At 49.2% G+C, this 15,694-nt stretch overlaps 2 protein-coding genes across 5 annotated transcripts; one reads left to right on the forward strand and one right to left on the reverse strand.

The window, feature by feature from the left end:
- Positions 1 to 359: 359 nt before the first annotated feature.
- Positions 360 to 12,059, forward strand: grpel2 (GrpE-like 2, mitochondrial). 3 transcript variants are annotated; one of them, XM_088604146.1, is made up of 4 exons: positions 360 to 515; positions 7,945 to 8,101; positions 8,921 to 9,002; positions 10,008 to 12,059. In XM_088604146.1, the coding sequence occupies exons 1-4, from the start codon at positions 433 to 435 to the stop codon at positions 10,361 to 10,363; spliced, it is 678 nt and encodes a 225-aa protein (XP_088460272.1). In that variant the 5' UTR covers positions 360 to 432; the 3' UTR covers positions 10,364 to 12,059. The 3 variants fall into 3 exon arrangements, with proteins under 3 accessions (XP_088460272.1, XP_088460271.1, XP_088460273.1); XM_088604145.1 differs by lacking the exon at positions 360 to 515 and adding an exon at positions 589 to 866; XM_088604147.1 differs by lacking the exon at positions 360 to 515 and adding an exon at positions 593 to 856.
- A 50-nt stretch (positions 12,060 to 12,109) lies between these two features.
- pttg1 (PTTG1 regulator of sister chromatid separation, securin) lies at positions 12,110 to 15,631 on the reverse strand. 2 transcript variants are annotated; one of them, XM_088604149.1, is made up of 6 exons: positions 15,488 to 15,631; positions 15,004 to 15,096; positions 14,155 to 14,312; positions 13,247 to 13,334; positions 12,919 to 13,068; positions 12,110 to 12,442 (listed from the first exon to the last, which is right to left on the reverse strand). In XM_088604149.1, exons 2-6 carry the CDS (start codon positions 15,092 to 15,094, stop codon positions 12,357 to 12,359), a joined length of 573 nt encoding a protein of 190 aa, XP_088460275.1. In that variant the 5' UTR covers positions 15,095 to 15,096; positions 15,488 to 15,631; the 3' UTR covers positions 12,110 to 12,356. The 2 variants fall into 2 exon arrangements, with proteins under 2 accessions (XP_088460275.1, XP_088460274.1); XM_088604148.1 differs by having other exon boundaries at positions 12,110 to 12,493.
- Positions 15,632 to 15,694: the final 63 nt, after the last annotated feature.

Consider the following 15,694-nt stretch of genomic DNA (forward strand, 5'->3'; position numbering starts at 1 on the left):
CAGCCGAAACGTTGTGCTTTCTCTCTTCTCATTTCAGCATGGAATAAACCTATTACTAAATAGTAAAAGTAAATATGTTAATACTTCCAGAATTGGAAGAAGAGAACTGTCTCTTCAGTGACGTGTTTTTTTATTCGCAGAGCATGAATTATGTGAATACTCCAAGTTAAACTGCAATCTGTGGTTTTTAAAAGTGACCATAACTCTCACTCGTCACGCAGTTACATGTCAAAACGGGTACATGCCTAGAAAAAGAACAAAGCCCTGATACATTAGAATTTGTCGAACCCACGCTAGAAGGCGCCATCTTTCTTACTGCCCTCACCCCCCGTTGCACCCTGGGTATTGTAGTCGCTGTTGTGTGCTGGGATATGTAGTGCAGCGGTTTGTATCATCATGCCCTGAGCCAGCGTTTGCTGTTCACAGGCGAATATGGCTATACGCTATCTACGGACTGTTGGGAAGAATTTGAACGATTTAAATAGATTAATAGCGCTCTCTGCAAGGAGCTACAAGTAAGTATTATCCCTTTCATTCTACCGAGACTGCAGGCCAAGTTTTGTGGATCTTGTGTTGGGGGGACGTGTGTATTTTTGGTGGGTTTTGTGTTTCGCTGCTAGGACGCAGTCGGCTGCTCTCCAGCCTGCCCTGCAGGTCTCCGAGCCGCAGGGGGTGGGCAGGTTAGGCTGTACGCTCGCTAAGAGGATTTAGCACAGTCCCAGGTTCCCATCATACGGTTTTTAACAGACGAGCATGAGATTTTGGCCTGAGGAGCCGACAGGAGCAGAGCCGCGGGCGCAGAGACGATGGGATGTTCGGCTCTCCGTGCCGCCGGCGAGCTCGGCCGCCTCACCAGGTGCACTTGGGTCTGGTATTAGTTCTCCCCTTTGCGGCTTTTAGCTAGATAGCATAAACGAATCTCGAAACTGCACAACTTAAATGGGATTCCGCAACACCTGGTGTCATTTTGCATCGGGTGGCTCTTTAAAAAAATTAAACGCGAAGCTCTTTTTTTTAATCGCTATGTACCGAAGCTATTGTGCTCATTCAGAGGGGTCCTGCGTGGTCCTTTCGCGGCTCTGTTTTAGTCAGAAGCGGTGATATGTGGGGCGATGCTGTGAAATGGGAGAGCGGCGGGCTGCGGGTGCGAGTGTCCGTGGGCTCCAGCCTCGTGACTGCGAGCTGGTCCGGTCGGGGTCGCGCACCGCTCCGTCACATGACGGGTTCATCCCCGGCGCTCGGGCCCAGCTCTGGAAAGGTTGGCCGCCGTTTCAGCTAAAGTATTTCTGAAGTGAAAACAAGTTTACACGTATCTTGGGGGTGTTTCTGTAGAATATTTACTTTTTAAAGGGCATTTCTTGCCTGGTTTAAATCGAAGAGCGATTTAAGTGTATGCCAACGTTTAAAAAAAAACACGTCAGTGTGTGTACCCAGGTCAGGGTAAAGAAATCGGTGCCAGTTTGCTTGGTCTGTGTGAAATCGGCTGCTGTTGCGGTTTTCCCAGTGGAGGAATAACGGCCTTGTTGCCGTGGCTGTAGGAGTCCATTCCAGCAGCGCCGCGGCACACGTAGGCGCGAGGCGCGAGGCTCTCTCGCTGCTGCTGCCCCAGCTGCTCCGGTGGGCTCGCGGAACTGCACGCGCGCCGGGCTTCTTCGGCACTGCGCCCGAATCCTCTCCTTTCGCGAGCAGCGACGGGCGATTCGGGGGATGTTTTGCGTGTGTTAACCGTAAACTGGGGGCTGTGGCCGGGTCAAGCTAGAACCAGCTAGCTTCAAAGTCCAGAATCAGTTCCTTAAGGCAGGACCTAGTGTCCGAGTCTGAGCAGCCAATTAAACAGTTAGTCAGACCCCTACACAGTGTTGCTGCCAGTCTTAAGCAGGTGATTACTCCCAACGCTCACGTTTTTAAAGCTGTGGCTACTTTCGATACACCTCAGAGCCGGGTTACGGATATTACTTACATATACCGTTTGCAAAGGAGAGGCCGCAGGCCGGCAGGTGCTGTGAGTCACCCTCAGATCGACTTTCTAAATAAGGGGAACAATTTAGGATTTATCACTGACGCAGGTAGGTTGTGCACTGAGGAACATCAGAGATCACCTGAAATTAAAATCCTAATGCCCTGCAGCTCTTGGAGGGACACAGCTGCATATTATGCATTTATGTTGAGCTGGTTAAATGATGATGCTGATCTGAACTTGTGTGTGTGTGCCCATTCTGAACACGTTAGGGCTAACCGGACCTGTCGGGCCCACTGGACTGTGGTTGTCCAGAGGCAGGGCTCGACTCGTTGAACACCGATACACAAATCGGACAGCCTTCAAGGTGTCCCAGTCATGGCGCAGTTGAACTTTGAAGGTGTTGTCGGCTACTAAACAGCACTCCCTGCATTCTGGAGGAAAAAGATCATTTTTAATGTGCCCCTCCGCATTTTAACCGGCGTGTGTAATTTAACTTTTCATTGCAAGAAAAATTAACTGCAAATGAAGGAAGTTCCACACGCCCCCACACAGTGCTGCAGTTGAACCCAGTGGGCACAGTGCAGGAAGCAGGACACACGCAGGAAGTGGTAGCAGTTTAAATACAAGTGATACGTTTATTCCATGCTGAAAAAAAAGAAGAAGAAAGAAAACAATGTTTTGGCCGTTGAGCCTACTTCAGGTGTGAGAAAGGGCAGAAAGCAAAGGTAATGTAGCGGAAGAACAAAGGCTGGGAGAGAGGAGGAGTGAGAGGCGGGAGCAGGGGACAGCAAGAGAGGCCAATCAGGAGGTGTGAAGTCAGGATAGGTGTAGAGAGGTGTGAAATGAAACTTCCAATGAGTGGAGAAAATTTAGAAGAGTAGTCTGTCGTTAAGAGAAGGGGGAAGGTGTGATCCTAGCTGCAGGATAATTTTGATTTTGGTGGTCTTTCTGATGTAGGAGTTGGGGAAAACCGTCTTTGAGAACACAGTCGGAGAGATTACAATGGTCGTGGCCATCAGAGGTGAAACGAGAAACAGTGGGCTTGGAGAGATCTTTAATCTTCAGTTTAAATACGCCAGGTTGTCTGCAGACGTACAGAGGATGAGCTGATTCTTGTGAGACTGTTGCTGATGTCAAGCTCAACTTAAGAGTCCAACTGTTTAATGTTGATTTGTCTGCTGGTACTTTGCGCGGGTGGTGAACAGGTTAAATCGGTAGGCCTTGTGGTTGAGCAATAAATTAGGATGGGCTTCATAGAAAGTTTCAGCAATATTAAACCATTTTTAGGCAAAAAGAGGTCATTCAATCCATTTGGCCTGGTGGTTAGCATATTGATCTGAGGATTATCCACCTGTTTTTTTGAAAGGGTATCAGCCTCAACAACATGGCTGGAAAGCTTGTTCCACTCTCCCACCAACCTTTGTGTAAACAGTTGTGTCCTGTTCTCAGTTTTCAGTGCATGTCCGTCTAGTTTCTTCTTGTGCCCCCGATGTGTTTCACTGAATGGCTTGACTTTGTTGAGGCTTTTGGTGGCATTTTAACCAGTGTTTTGCAGGAATGCCGTAGGAATACTTTTGAGATTGATGGTCTTGACAGAAACAACATACCTTGGGAAGCAGGAACCCTGACACATTTCCACAAAGGGAAATTTAGATTTTCATGTTGTTGAAATGTAAGCACTTTCCGTATGAATAAAAACTGTCCGAGAAATATTTTGGGAGCAGTTTAATGTATGAAACATACTTACTGTGTATTGATAAAGTACATCTCACTTGTTTTTCAAGTGAGATGTTGTCAGAATTGTTGTCTTGTTGTCAGAATTGTTTTTATATTTGGATTTGTGGTATATTAGTCTCTGGTTTGAGGAAATCACAATGCTTTGCAATTAGGGACAGTAATCCCTTATCTTAAAGGTAAATATACTACAGTACCTTTTTATTTCTGTCTGAGTCTGTGAACTGAGCTGTGTCCTAGGCACACAGACCAGCGTGTGCTGTAGTTTATTTCTGTGTAGGTCTGAGGCTGTGAACTGAGCTGTGTCCCAGGCACACAGACCAGCCTGTTCTGTAGTTTATCTCTGTGTAGGTCTGAGTCTGTGAGCTGAGCTGTGTCCCAGGCACACAGACCAGCCTGTTCTGTAGTTTATTTCTGTGTAGGTCTGAGTCTGTGAGCTGATCTGTGTCCCAGTCTGAGTGTGGGCTGTAGTGTGAGAGATGGTGATGGAATTCCTCGCATGGCAGGGAGATTAGCTCATAGCTCGTGCTCCATGCTCTCAGGAGTGTGGGATTTGTGTTCTGGAAAACAGCTCTCTCTTTCTCCTGTCTAAAGGCCTCCATAGCCGTGTGCAGGACATGAGAAATGGGACAAGCACTGCTGCTCTCACCAGGGAAGTGGGAGCTTGTACAATGACATTTCAAACACTTGGCAAAGCTGTAACAGCAAGCGAGAGCAATTATAAACGCTTATACTAAAGGTATTATAGACGTTTGCGAATCCATGATCATTTTTTTGAAGATTCACTGTCTGCAGCTCTATTGAGTTTCCTCCCCCAGTAGGATTGGAAACTGTTGTGGTTCTGGCAAGAATTCAGATTCTGGGATTAGATGATTTTAGGAAAGATTGTGTAATCCAAGAGTATTTCTCACGGTGCCTCAGAAAGGGCATCTCTGGCTCTGCCTCTCTTTGTTGGCAGTGGGATCACTGCCTGTCCTCTCTGGACAGTCAGGTCTGCCTGTGTCCAGTTTCTCTGTTGAGGCTGTGGTCATTAAGCCTGTCCTCTCTGGGTTGCCCGGTCTGTCTGTTTCCCCTGATTTCTGTGGCCAGGCTGTGGTTACTGCGTCTGCTGTCCTGTAACCTGGTCAGATACCCACCTTTCTAGGGTGCTGTAGCATTCCAGTTTGTGTTGTCTGTGTGTCCCAGTGAGGTGAGCTAGAGCCATTTGTATCTGTCATGGTGGGGGTGCTGGCTGAGGAGCAGTTTGCACTGCAGGCTTTTATGAGTTCCTGTGCTCAGACCTCTGACACAGGCCCAGTGATCTCTGCATGACATTTATCAGTGTTCATTTATCATTTATCAGTGTTTTGCATTCTGTAAATATTGCACGAGTGTGTTACCCTTCCTTTGCATCAATGCTTTTTCCCAGCTTGTTAATTTTCAGGGGCAGAATTGCCTTTTACTGTACTGCGTCGTTGGGCAATAGTTGGTGCAGAGCAGGAAACGAGCAGCTTTTTCCTGTTCCAACCTTAAAGAAACAGTCTCATAGTCTCCTTGGCTGCTGCATTTCTGAGCAGAATCCTCCACTGGATGGTTCTGGTGACCTTGTTGTGTGGCTTACTGACACTCTCCTGATCTTTTTGGATCTGGAAAGCTAAGCAAGGCTGGGACTTGTTAAAAGCAGGCTGGTGCTGTCAATTGTTTGTGGACCAATAGATAGCACTCTTCCCTTTGCACCACAGTCTCCAATCAATTGCTCCAGTATGATGAGTGGGGACTGATGCCCTGTCCATCAAATGAGACCTTAAACTGAGGTCTGTACTGCTTGGTCAATACAGATCCCAGGGCTGTTTGTAAAAGTAGGGGTGTCACCCCAGTGTCCTGGCTGAACCTGATCTGTGTGCCGTGGGGCTACAGGAGGACTAAACCCCACTCTGGTCTTGTACAGTTTCTCTCTCCTCCCCTGATCTGTGTGCAGTGGGGCTACAGGAGGACTGAACCCCACTCTGGTCTTGTACAGTTTCTCTCCTCCCCTGATCTGTGTGTCATGGGGCGTAAGCAATTATTATTATTAATCTTGTATAGTTCCAGCTTGCTGCCGCGCAGTAGGCTGTGACAGTGCTCATGGAGGGCGAGGAGCTCCCCCCAGGAGAAATGTATAGTCTGCTGGGGCGGCAGAGGGGGCTGAGGGGGGGCGGGCACCTCCCTCATTCTCGAGTTTCAGATGGGAGGCATTTCGATTCCTTTGCAAAGGCTGGGTTTTGACCAGGAAGCCCAGGTGTGCGCGCAGCTCCTTGGATCCTTTTACAAAGCAGCCAAAGCACTGTAAACTCCGTCGTAAATTCCCCTGTGCGTGCGTGGGCCAGATGTCTGCTTCAGAGTTCAGTGAATTGCACAGTCTCACGGGCACTTGAAATTTCAGTTCTGTTTGTCTGCACGCTACTGTTGTTCTTCCCGCAGGAAACACGTTGACTGTGACAAACAGCGAGGCACACACCAGTCACGGGGATCAGGCTTCTTGAGATGAATTGAGATTCCTTTAAAGTCCCACCCTGGGGTGTCTGGGATAGAAAGGCCTAGCCCTGCTGGTGCCAGCCTAGATCAGTGGTCCCTGCGCTTGGGTTGGCTTGTTTCTCTCTCATCGGCAGTGTAGCTGTTGCTTTAACTAGATCAGCTGCGGACACAACCTGCTCCACGGAACTGCTGTTGGGCCGTCACGCCTGCTTGATCCTGGCTGTTCGGTGCGAGTTCGAATGTGAAGCCAACAACTCAGCTGTAAAACTGCGGGTGCTTTCTTTCAGTGTGTCTCCGGTTTTAAGTGTTTGATCTCCATGGAGAAGGTTACTGATGTTTCTCGAGTTACAAGGGAGACAGACCTGCGCAGGGCAGGCCTGGTAGACCGGATCTCCACATTCAGAGGGGCGCTCTGAGCCGGTACAGACTGGACACCCCAGAGCAGCCACACTTGGTTTCTAAGGGACAAGTATTTCAAGACGGGGGCACCTGGGCTGTCCCCGAAGGACGTGAGCCTTTGGGGATCGTGCCCTGGAGAGCTTTACTCCTCTTCCACGCGACGGGGCGAGGCGCTGATGGAGCAGGAGCTGTGAAAGAGCAGTGAGAGCAAAGGTGCTCCCTCTCTGATAGCCTCGAGGTGTCCTCCAAAAACAGGGCTTCCAAGTGGAGTCGCTTCCATGAATCTTTTCAAATATTTTCATTTGTTCCACCTCATTGAGAAAATGGCTCAAAGTAGAGTAAGTAGAGAGCCGAGTCCTGAGGAATAGTTTTGATTTTCTCCAGTCTGTTTCAGTCCGAAGGCCAGTGGCTCCACTCTTTGCGGGCTGGGCTGGGCTGGGCTGGGCTGGCTCGTTCAGCCTGGTGCCTCGCTGGCGTGTGATTTACAGGAATGAGTCCTGCCCCCGCGAGGGCAGCGGCAGCATGAGCTCAGCACCCTGCGCTGCAGTGTCGTCTCGCGCGCAGCTTCCTCCTTCCTCCTTCTGGCAGGACGCCCTGCCCGGCCTGCGATGACCCTTGACAACCGCGCCGCGCAGACCGCTTCTGCCCCACTTCCTTGTCTGCACGCTCCCCGCTGGCCCGCTGTTTCTCTGCGTCAGCCTGGGGGGGGGCAGCCGGCGCCGAGCTTGACGTGGGTGTCTGGGTCTGGGGCAGTCGGAATTGTGTGGGGGCTGTGGATTACCTTGGGGGTCCGCAACCCCCCCACTTTGGAGACATCCCATCCGCCGAGCTGACAGTCGCCCAGGGAGGGCGTGTTGGTGTTGCACCCCTGGGTGCTAGGGGGGCTCCTGTCCCCAGCGGTGCCGCTGCCACAGCGGGGTGTCTGGATCAGCAGGCGGGGTGGGGGGGGGGGGTAATCGGGGTTCTGGAAATGCTCGGGGCGCGAGATCGCGGTGTTCTCGTTTCTCGGCGCTGGGCCGAGAGGTGGTAGGGGCTGCCCTCTCTACCCGCACCTCTTGGCTGCGCCCGTAGTCCTGCCCGTGGCTCCGGCGGGTTTCCGCTCAAGCCCAGACAGTCGGAATCGAGGGTGTGAACGCTTTCATGTGGGAGCAGCACCTTCAGCATCAAGCTTGGATCCATTTCAGTTTGTGATGTTTTCTCTATTCTTCGCCAGTGTTTTGTGCTGGGCAGCTCCCGGGTGATGTGGGAATAAGGGGGAAATGTCCGTGGCCCAGGAATTGTTCTGCTCCGAATTGAAGTAGCGTCTCTTGAGTGATCTGTGTCTTGCCTGACCCCCCCCCCCGCCTCTGTCTCCACAGTGCCCCCTTGTGTCTGTACAGCACCGCGGCCCACCAGCGCAGCACGGGCGACGAGTGCCACGTGGACGACGCCCCCGAAGAGCAGACCCAGGCGCTGACCATCAGGATGCTGGAGATCAGGTCCAGCAAACTGGAGGAGCAAGTCCGCGACCTCACTGTAAGAGCCCAGCGCTCGGCCTGGTGGGGCGGGGGGGGGGGCTGGCAGCCCACTGAAGCCCATCAGGTGTGAGCCTGGCCAGTACCTGGATGGGAGACTCCTGGGAAAGCTGAGGCTGCTGCTGGAAGAGGTGTTAGTGGGGCCAGTAGGGGGCGCTCGCCCTGTGGTATGTGTGAGTCCTAATGCCCCAGTATAGTGACAGGGACACTGTACGTTAAAAAAGCAAGGTCCTCTCTGTGGATTTTAAAAATCCCAGGGCATGTTTCAAAAAGAATAGGAATATTACCCCCAGTGTCCTGGCCAAACTTCCCCCTGGCCTTTACCAATCATGGCCTCCTACTAATCCCCATCTCTGAACTGGTTTCATCACTCTGTTCTCCTCCCCACTGAGAGCTGGTGTGTGGTGAGTGTACTGGTGCACTATGGCCGCCATCACGTCATCCAGGTGGGGCGGCACACTGGTGGTGGTGGAGGGGAGTCCCTTTACCTGTAAAGTGCTGCAGTGTCCAGAAACGCACTTATATTATTATTAATATTATTATAATCGTTTAAGTGCTGGTTGAAGACACACATCTAATGTAACCCCTGCTTTCAAGCACTTATTTGCATGGGCCTGAACAGAGAATGAAATGATTAATATTCATGTATTGTAGTCTCCTGGGTTTCTCAAGCCCCCTGTCTTCTGGGAACAGGAAAGATTGTCCTTTTGATTGTCGACTTCTCAGCTCAGTTGTGCTGCCTGCCTGGGGAGAATGAGGGTGTGAGACTGAGCAGATGTTGTTTTTGTGTGGTTGAATGTCAAAACGTTTTGTTTTCTAGGAGCGTTACCAGAAGGCCTTGGCAGATTCCGATACAGTTCGGAGGAGGACTCAGAAGTTTGTTGAGGACGCCAAGCTGTTTGGTAAGCAGATTGATTTTTTTTTTTTCAGGAAGCACTTATTCATCTTTCCCCCTTGAAGAGGTGGCAGGCGAGGGTGGTGCCTTTCTGCTCAGGCTGATCCTGTGGAGCCTTTTAAAGGGGAACCGCAGTCATCATTTCTCAGACTGGTTCTTAAATCTCGGGAACAAAATGAATTCATTGACGTCACAGACAAATTTTGCACATTTCGAATTAAGCATAAAATTGTAACCTTTGTTAAAGTACTGTAAGTCGCAATGTTGTTGCAAACTCGCATTCAAGTTCCCTTCCTGCTCACTGGTCACTGTAATGACTGGTGTACTGTGATGTACGAGCACATAAGTACAGGTTGTGTAGCAGACATTTCATTGCAGAAATGTTCCAACATGATCTGCATGCAGAGTCTCGAAATGGAAAGCAGTATTTCTGTTGGCTTAAACAGATGTTTACAATGTTATAAGGTGCTTCACCTCACCGGAAGCTTTGTTGCCTCATCTCAGAATATAGCGCTGCACATACCTGGAAGTAAGACCTATTCTGTGATATAAATTGGAAGTTTTATGAGTTACTGTATACATTTCACTTTTACTGTGGTTTGAAATTCACTCTTCAGTGCTGATTCTTTCTAACCCCATTCGGCCCATCCAGACCCTTTGGTAGCAGTTCATTGATCGCAGGATCTCATCCAGCTGTTTCTTAAAGTAAGCCAAGGTATCGGCTTCAGGCATGTGGATGGGCAGCTCGTTCCACTCACCCGCCACCCTTTGCGTAAAGCAACGCCTCCTGTCCTCCATTTTAAATGCAGTTTCCTCTTGCGTCCTAGGCTCTCTGTATCCTTTGTCGTTCTGAACTCGGCTGGGTTGTCCGTGTCGATGGCTCGAACCGGAAGGGTGCAGACGCGCCTGTCGCAAAAGAGCGAGAGAGAGAATGAGAGCTGATTGGCTGAGCCCGGCGTCGGGCCAGTGGGTTTCCTTGTCTCACAGGCTGTGCTCTCCCTCCGCCTTGCAGGGATCCAGAGCTTCTGCCGCGACCTGGTGGAGGTGGCGGACATCCTGGAGCGCACGGCCAGCGGCGTGGCGGCCGAGGGTCCCGGGGGCCGCGGCCCCTCCCTGCAGCGCCTGTGCGAGGGGCTGGCGCTGGTGCAGGAGAGGCTGCAGGGCGTCTTCGCCAAGCACGGCCTGGAGAAGATGAGGCCCGTGGGCGGGCGCTACGACCCCTACGACCACGAGATCGTGTGCCACGTGGCGGCGGAGGGCGCGGTGCCCGGCACCATCTCGGTGGTGAAGCAGGAGGGCTACAAGCTGCACGGCCGCACCATCCGCCACGCGCACGTGGGCGTCGCCCTGGAGACGCAGGAGCGGTGACCCCGATCTGGACCTGGGGGTGCCACCCCCCCCCCCCCTCCCCCCGTCAGTCTCTGTCCGTGTCTTGAGTTTATTTATATTTAAGGATTTTTTTTCTCTCTCTGTAAATTTGCTTTTTGTCCTTCTGTACAGTTTTATAGAGAAATGTGTATATTTTTTCTTATTTTGGGGGAAACAATGCGTCTTCCTTTTTTTCTTTTACTTGTTCAGAATAGCTGCTGCCGTCTGACCCTCCTGCCCCTTGTGCATGGGGGAGACTCTTGTCTTTACAGTCCAGTCGAGGTTAGTTGGGAAACTGAATTTATTGCACCGAATAAAAGTTTTTAGTATCAAGCAGTGAAAAATGTGTGAGGAATGTACAAGTCAAGATAGAAGCAGCTTGTGTGGGTCTCTCACGTTCAAATCCCTGTGCCACAGGCTTCTTCAAACACATTCCTGAGAAGCTGAGATGCAGTAGGTTTTAATAACCAATTGAATCAGCAGTTTCTAAAGGCTCTTCTGCTTGTATGTTTCTGTAAAGCTCTATAGTCCTGTTTACAGCCCATAGCACAGAGACCCTGATTGCTGCTGCTGGGCTCTGTAATGTTCAGATGGTGTGGTTTTCCACCAAGTCTCTCTGTATCTGTTAGAGCAAAGGGTTAATGGAATTAGACATCTTCCTGTCAGCTTCATGACACCAGATCCCTAACTGGGCCGACTTGATCCTTGGTGTGAGCGTGTTGTGTGATTAATAAGGGCTGAGCAACCAGTAGCAGTCATCTGGACAAAGTTTGCTTCTTTTTTGTGCGATGTTCTCAGGAATTAAGTCTTTAAAACCAAAAGGACACTCCAGTTGCTTCTAGACCCTTGTGGGTGGGACAGTTGAATAGGGGGGGGGAGATACTGGAGGTTGTTAAACTGGAATAATTTTCCTGCCATCCTAGAATGATATGGACTGTCCCCTGCTTCACACTTTTGTGCCCTTGTGGGATTGGAAAGTTTCTTTAGCATCCATCTCAGGCCCTGCATGCTGCTTTACACTAAACTACAACAAGCTGGTACAATTTGTGCCAAAAACTTTTGCTAAAGGGCAGGGCTTCTATAGCTGGCATCTTCTAAGAGGCATTCCACTCTGCTTTTTTCCTGTGTAAGGTTTTTGAATGTAGTGGTTTTCCTGTTTTCTGGAACTTATGGTTTGGAATTTGTAAATGAAAACTGTAATATGTCAGATTAATCTGCAAGATAAAGCATTTAGAAGGACAAATGGCTCCTTAGATGAGATCCTTTGGTGCAGAACTAGTAATGTCAACTGGCAGGGCTGTCCCTTTGGTACAATGGCTTGTACCAAGCCTCTTTCATGGACCAGTTCTTTCCAGGAGCTGCAAAAGCAGAGTTGCCAGTTATATTAACTCTTTCTGGGCTGAACCAAATCACTTAATATAGTGCTTTCCAGTTTGTTTTTGGTTTATGCTTAAGCCTCTTTGAGCATAGTGGAAACAAATTCCTCGTGGTCCATACCAACAGGCATTCTTACTTTTAGGGGCAATAGCTAAACATTACCAGTTTTGTTTAAATGTGTTCAATATTTTATTTATAAAGCCTGTCTTCTGTACATAAACTTGTATATCTAAATTATGAAGACTTTTGTTTGTACAGAGATCTCCAAACCAAAATGGAACAAAGTGACTTTAGTACTACAATAAAAGCAGAGACCATGGAGCTGTGTGCATTGTTATCATGGGCAGAAACAAGGAAGAGAAACCAAACTCGGAATAATAATTTATTAGAAACTACAACAAATACTAAAAATGAACAATGCCTGTTTAACAGGTGGGCATCACAACTTCGGCCAACTAGGTGGTGTTAAGTGCCACAGCATCCAGAAAACAGATGAAGGATCTCAGTCTTCCTTGATCTCACTTAACAGTGATTGACAGTTTAATGTAGTTTAACTATTAAGCAGCTTACATGAAAAACTCATTACCAATGCTTAAAAACAAACAAAAACAAAGCTTCAGTCTTCAAACTCCATTGGAGGCAGATCCACAGTCAGCTCACTCACCGTCTGCAAGAATGAGTCCAGTTCCGCAGACCAGTCCTCTGCAATACAGATATCACTCCTAGTCTTAGCCCATTCACAAGAGATTAAGACTGGAGTAGCAAAGTCAAAACATTAAGAACCTTTTTGGTAAAGGTCACTGAATTACCAAGCAGTGCACAATAAGGTTTATCACTTCCAGTTATTACAGCTTGACTACAGTTTAAAGAGGTCAGGTCATTGACCATAGGTCACTCACTAGATCAGCACCTGCAGCAAAGCCAGTTGCATATCTAGTCTTGTGAACTGGAGTCTTAATTGTGCAGGAGAGGGCAAAACACTTAAACAGGTGGATTACACCTGCTCATGGGCTGACAGCATGCAATCTGGTCAACAGCCAGCCCTGTTCACCATTTTAAATCAAACAGGGTTTGCTCATTTCAAAACCTACGGCACTGGTTTCTGCAAGAGGGTGGCAGATTCCCCACTCTACAAAACACCACCCCTACCCCCCCCCCCCACACACACACACACACACCTTTTGGTAAGGTCAGAGGCGACAGCTGCATACAGACATCCAACAAGTGAAAGTCATCCTCCTCCTCTTCCACAGTGGGCGGCACTGCCAGCCCTGCCAGGCACAGGTGGCTCAGGCGCTGCTCCTCGGGCACATCGAAGCACTCAAACTCTGATGGGAGACCAGGACCATCAGCCCCAGAGAGTGAGTAGGCAGGAACCCAAGCAACAACCGTCATGTACAGGTACTTAAACAGATGGAACGGACTTACCGAGTTCAGGAACAAGCTATCTGGCACATATCCCACATAGCCCCCCCCCCTCTCAAAACACACAGGAAGGGGACCTACCCAGCGGGTTATAGGGAATCATCTTCTCCACCTCGGGGTACTCCTCTTTCTTCACCTGTCGGGGGCAGGCCTTCACCTCTTCTTTCAGCTGGGGGCCAGGCAAACGGCTTGATTAATTCAACTGAAACCCAAACACCAGCCAGAGGCTTCGACCCATGTGAAGCATCAGTAGGATTCCTAATGGAGGTGACCAGTGCTTTCCACAGGATACAAGTCCTTAGCAGGCTGGGCCATGCCATCAAAGGCAGTGCTGGGTTTGAGCGGCAACCGAGTCTCCATTAAAGGGGAACTGCAACACTTTTTATATTTTGGGGCTAGAAAGAATCCGCATGGAAAAGTGCATTTCAAACTGCAACAGTAAAATGTACACAGTAACTGCGATTCAAACGAGGCAACAACTCCTGGTGAGGTGAAGCCACCCTTTTACATTGTAAACAAACAGGCTTGTGAATACATCTCTTTTAATCCAATAGAAATATTGCTCTTGGCTTCAAGATAGTTTTGCCAACCCTGCATGCAAAACACATTAGAACATTTCTGAGGTGAAATGTTTGCAGCTCAACTTGAACATTACAGTACGTGTCTCGTTGCAGTGAATAGTGAGCAGGACCCAGTCACAGCACCAAATTTTATACACAACCTTTAAAATTTATGAAGTGGTCAATTAGGGAGGTGATTTGTCAAGTCACAGACTGGAGCTCAAGATCTTTTCTAAAAGAGCTTTCAGTCCTTAAGGACTATGGTTCCTTTAATTGATCAGTAGCCATCTGATCCAGAACCTAGGCTGAAGAGTCCAAGACTTGTTTAAGATATCAGGCACAAGAGCAGGGTCAGGTTTGTCGATGGACTCCAGGTTAGAGCAGGAGTGAAGTATCCTACTGGCACTGCAAGCTGCCAGGTAAGTGTACCTTAGTCGAACCCACACGTGGCTCCTTCTTCCGGACAAGAAGGGGCACGGAGGGAACCGAGCCAAGCGCATTGACTGTCTTCCGAGCCGAGAGCATGGGGGCGCCGGTCAGGAGCTTCCCAGTGTGAGGCGTCTTCAGGCATCTGTCAGCGAGCAGATCTGCCAACAGAGAAGCTAGTATGCCACAGACTTCATGATAATCCCTTACACTAATATAGCACTTCTCTGGACACTACTCAAGACGCTTTACAGGTAATAGGGATCCCCTCCACCACCAGTGTGCAGCCCCACCTGGATGATGCTCCAGTACCCTCCCTTCACACCAGCTCTGAGTGGGGAGGAGAACAGAGTGATTAAACCAGCTCAGATATGGGGATTATAAGGGGGCCATGATTGGTCAAGGCCAATGGGACATTTGGCCAGGATACCTCATATTGAGTTGGTTAAAGGGATCTCATCCAGCCACTTCTCCAAATAAGCCAAGACATGGATGCAGTAAATGAGACATTACAGCAATCTAGGCTTTATGAAAGAGATGCGCTTCAAAAGATACAGCCATGGAGCGGGTTTATTAACAAAGAATTAATTTCAGCACCACTGTTAGTCATTTCGTTTTACAAAGGACACATTGGCAATGGTCCTGTATTCACCCCAGCACTATTCAGCAGGTGACGATACCTCCGCCGATGTGGCTCAGAAAAGCATATCGCCGTAGCGACGCTCTGAAACCAAGTACCCTTCTTCTAATTAGTTACCCTCGTAGTCTATCAATCGAAATCGAGGCGCAATGAATAACACAGGAGGGCCCGACAGCGGAGCGGGGGCCCTGCTGCAGGGACGGGGGTCTCACCTGGAGCAGACTGTAGCCTCACCCGGTTCTTCGCGGGAGCGGGCGTCGAGAGGGAGCCGTTTTCCTTGTCGGTATAAATCGCCAGGGACATCTCTGAAGAAAAGAAAAAAAAACGAATCTGTAGTGCACAACAACAAGACGAATATTAACAGGTAGGACACTTAAAACAAGCGATTCCAAAAGAACTTCCCACGTGGGGTAATGGATAAAAAAAACTAATCTTATGTAGTTCAAGAATGTAGCTGCGTACGTCACCATGCGTACGCGGCAAAGGAACAAGTTAAATGTTTATTCCACGCTTAACAGGGAAGAAAGGAAACTCGACGTTTCGGCTGTGGACTATATCTATAAAACTATACCTTTGCTACTACCCGCCTCATAAGGACGTATTGCAGCTTTATTTTTGCTCCAATACTGCAAAAACGTTTCGATTTCATTACAGAGAACATTTTTAAACCCCCCTCCTCCCCACTGCGTTACTTACCAGCGTACTAAATTCAAAGCTTCACCACACAAGCGCCACTCTCAGTGGGCTCTCGTTTTAAACAATAATCCGCGCTCCCATTGGCTCTCCCGGGAGCACGAGGATGCAGCTGTTTCGAGGAAGTGACGACTGTCCGCACCGCCCCCTTGCGGACCGGGTGTGTAACGCGACCGACTGAGGCTGTTTTCATATCGCCGCTTTTTTATT

This window comes from Lepisosteus platostomus, chromosome 13 (genome assembly GCF_059453375.1).
Source record: "Lepisosteus platostomus isolate fLepPlt1 chromosome 13, fLepPlt1.hap1, whole genome shotgun sequence".
NCBI classification, from domain to species: Eukaryota; Metazoa; Chordata; class Actinopteri; order Semionotiformes; family Lepisosteidae; genus Lepisosteus; species Lepisosteus platostomus.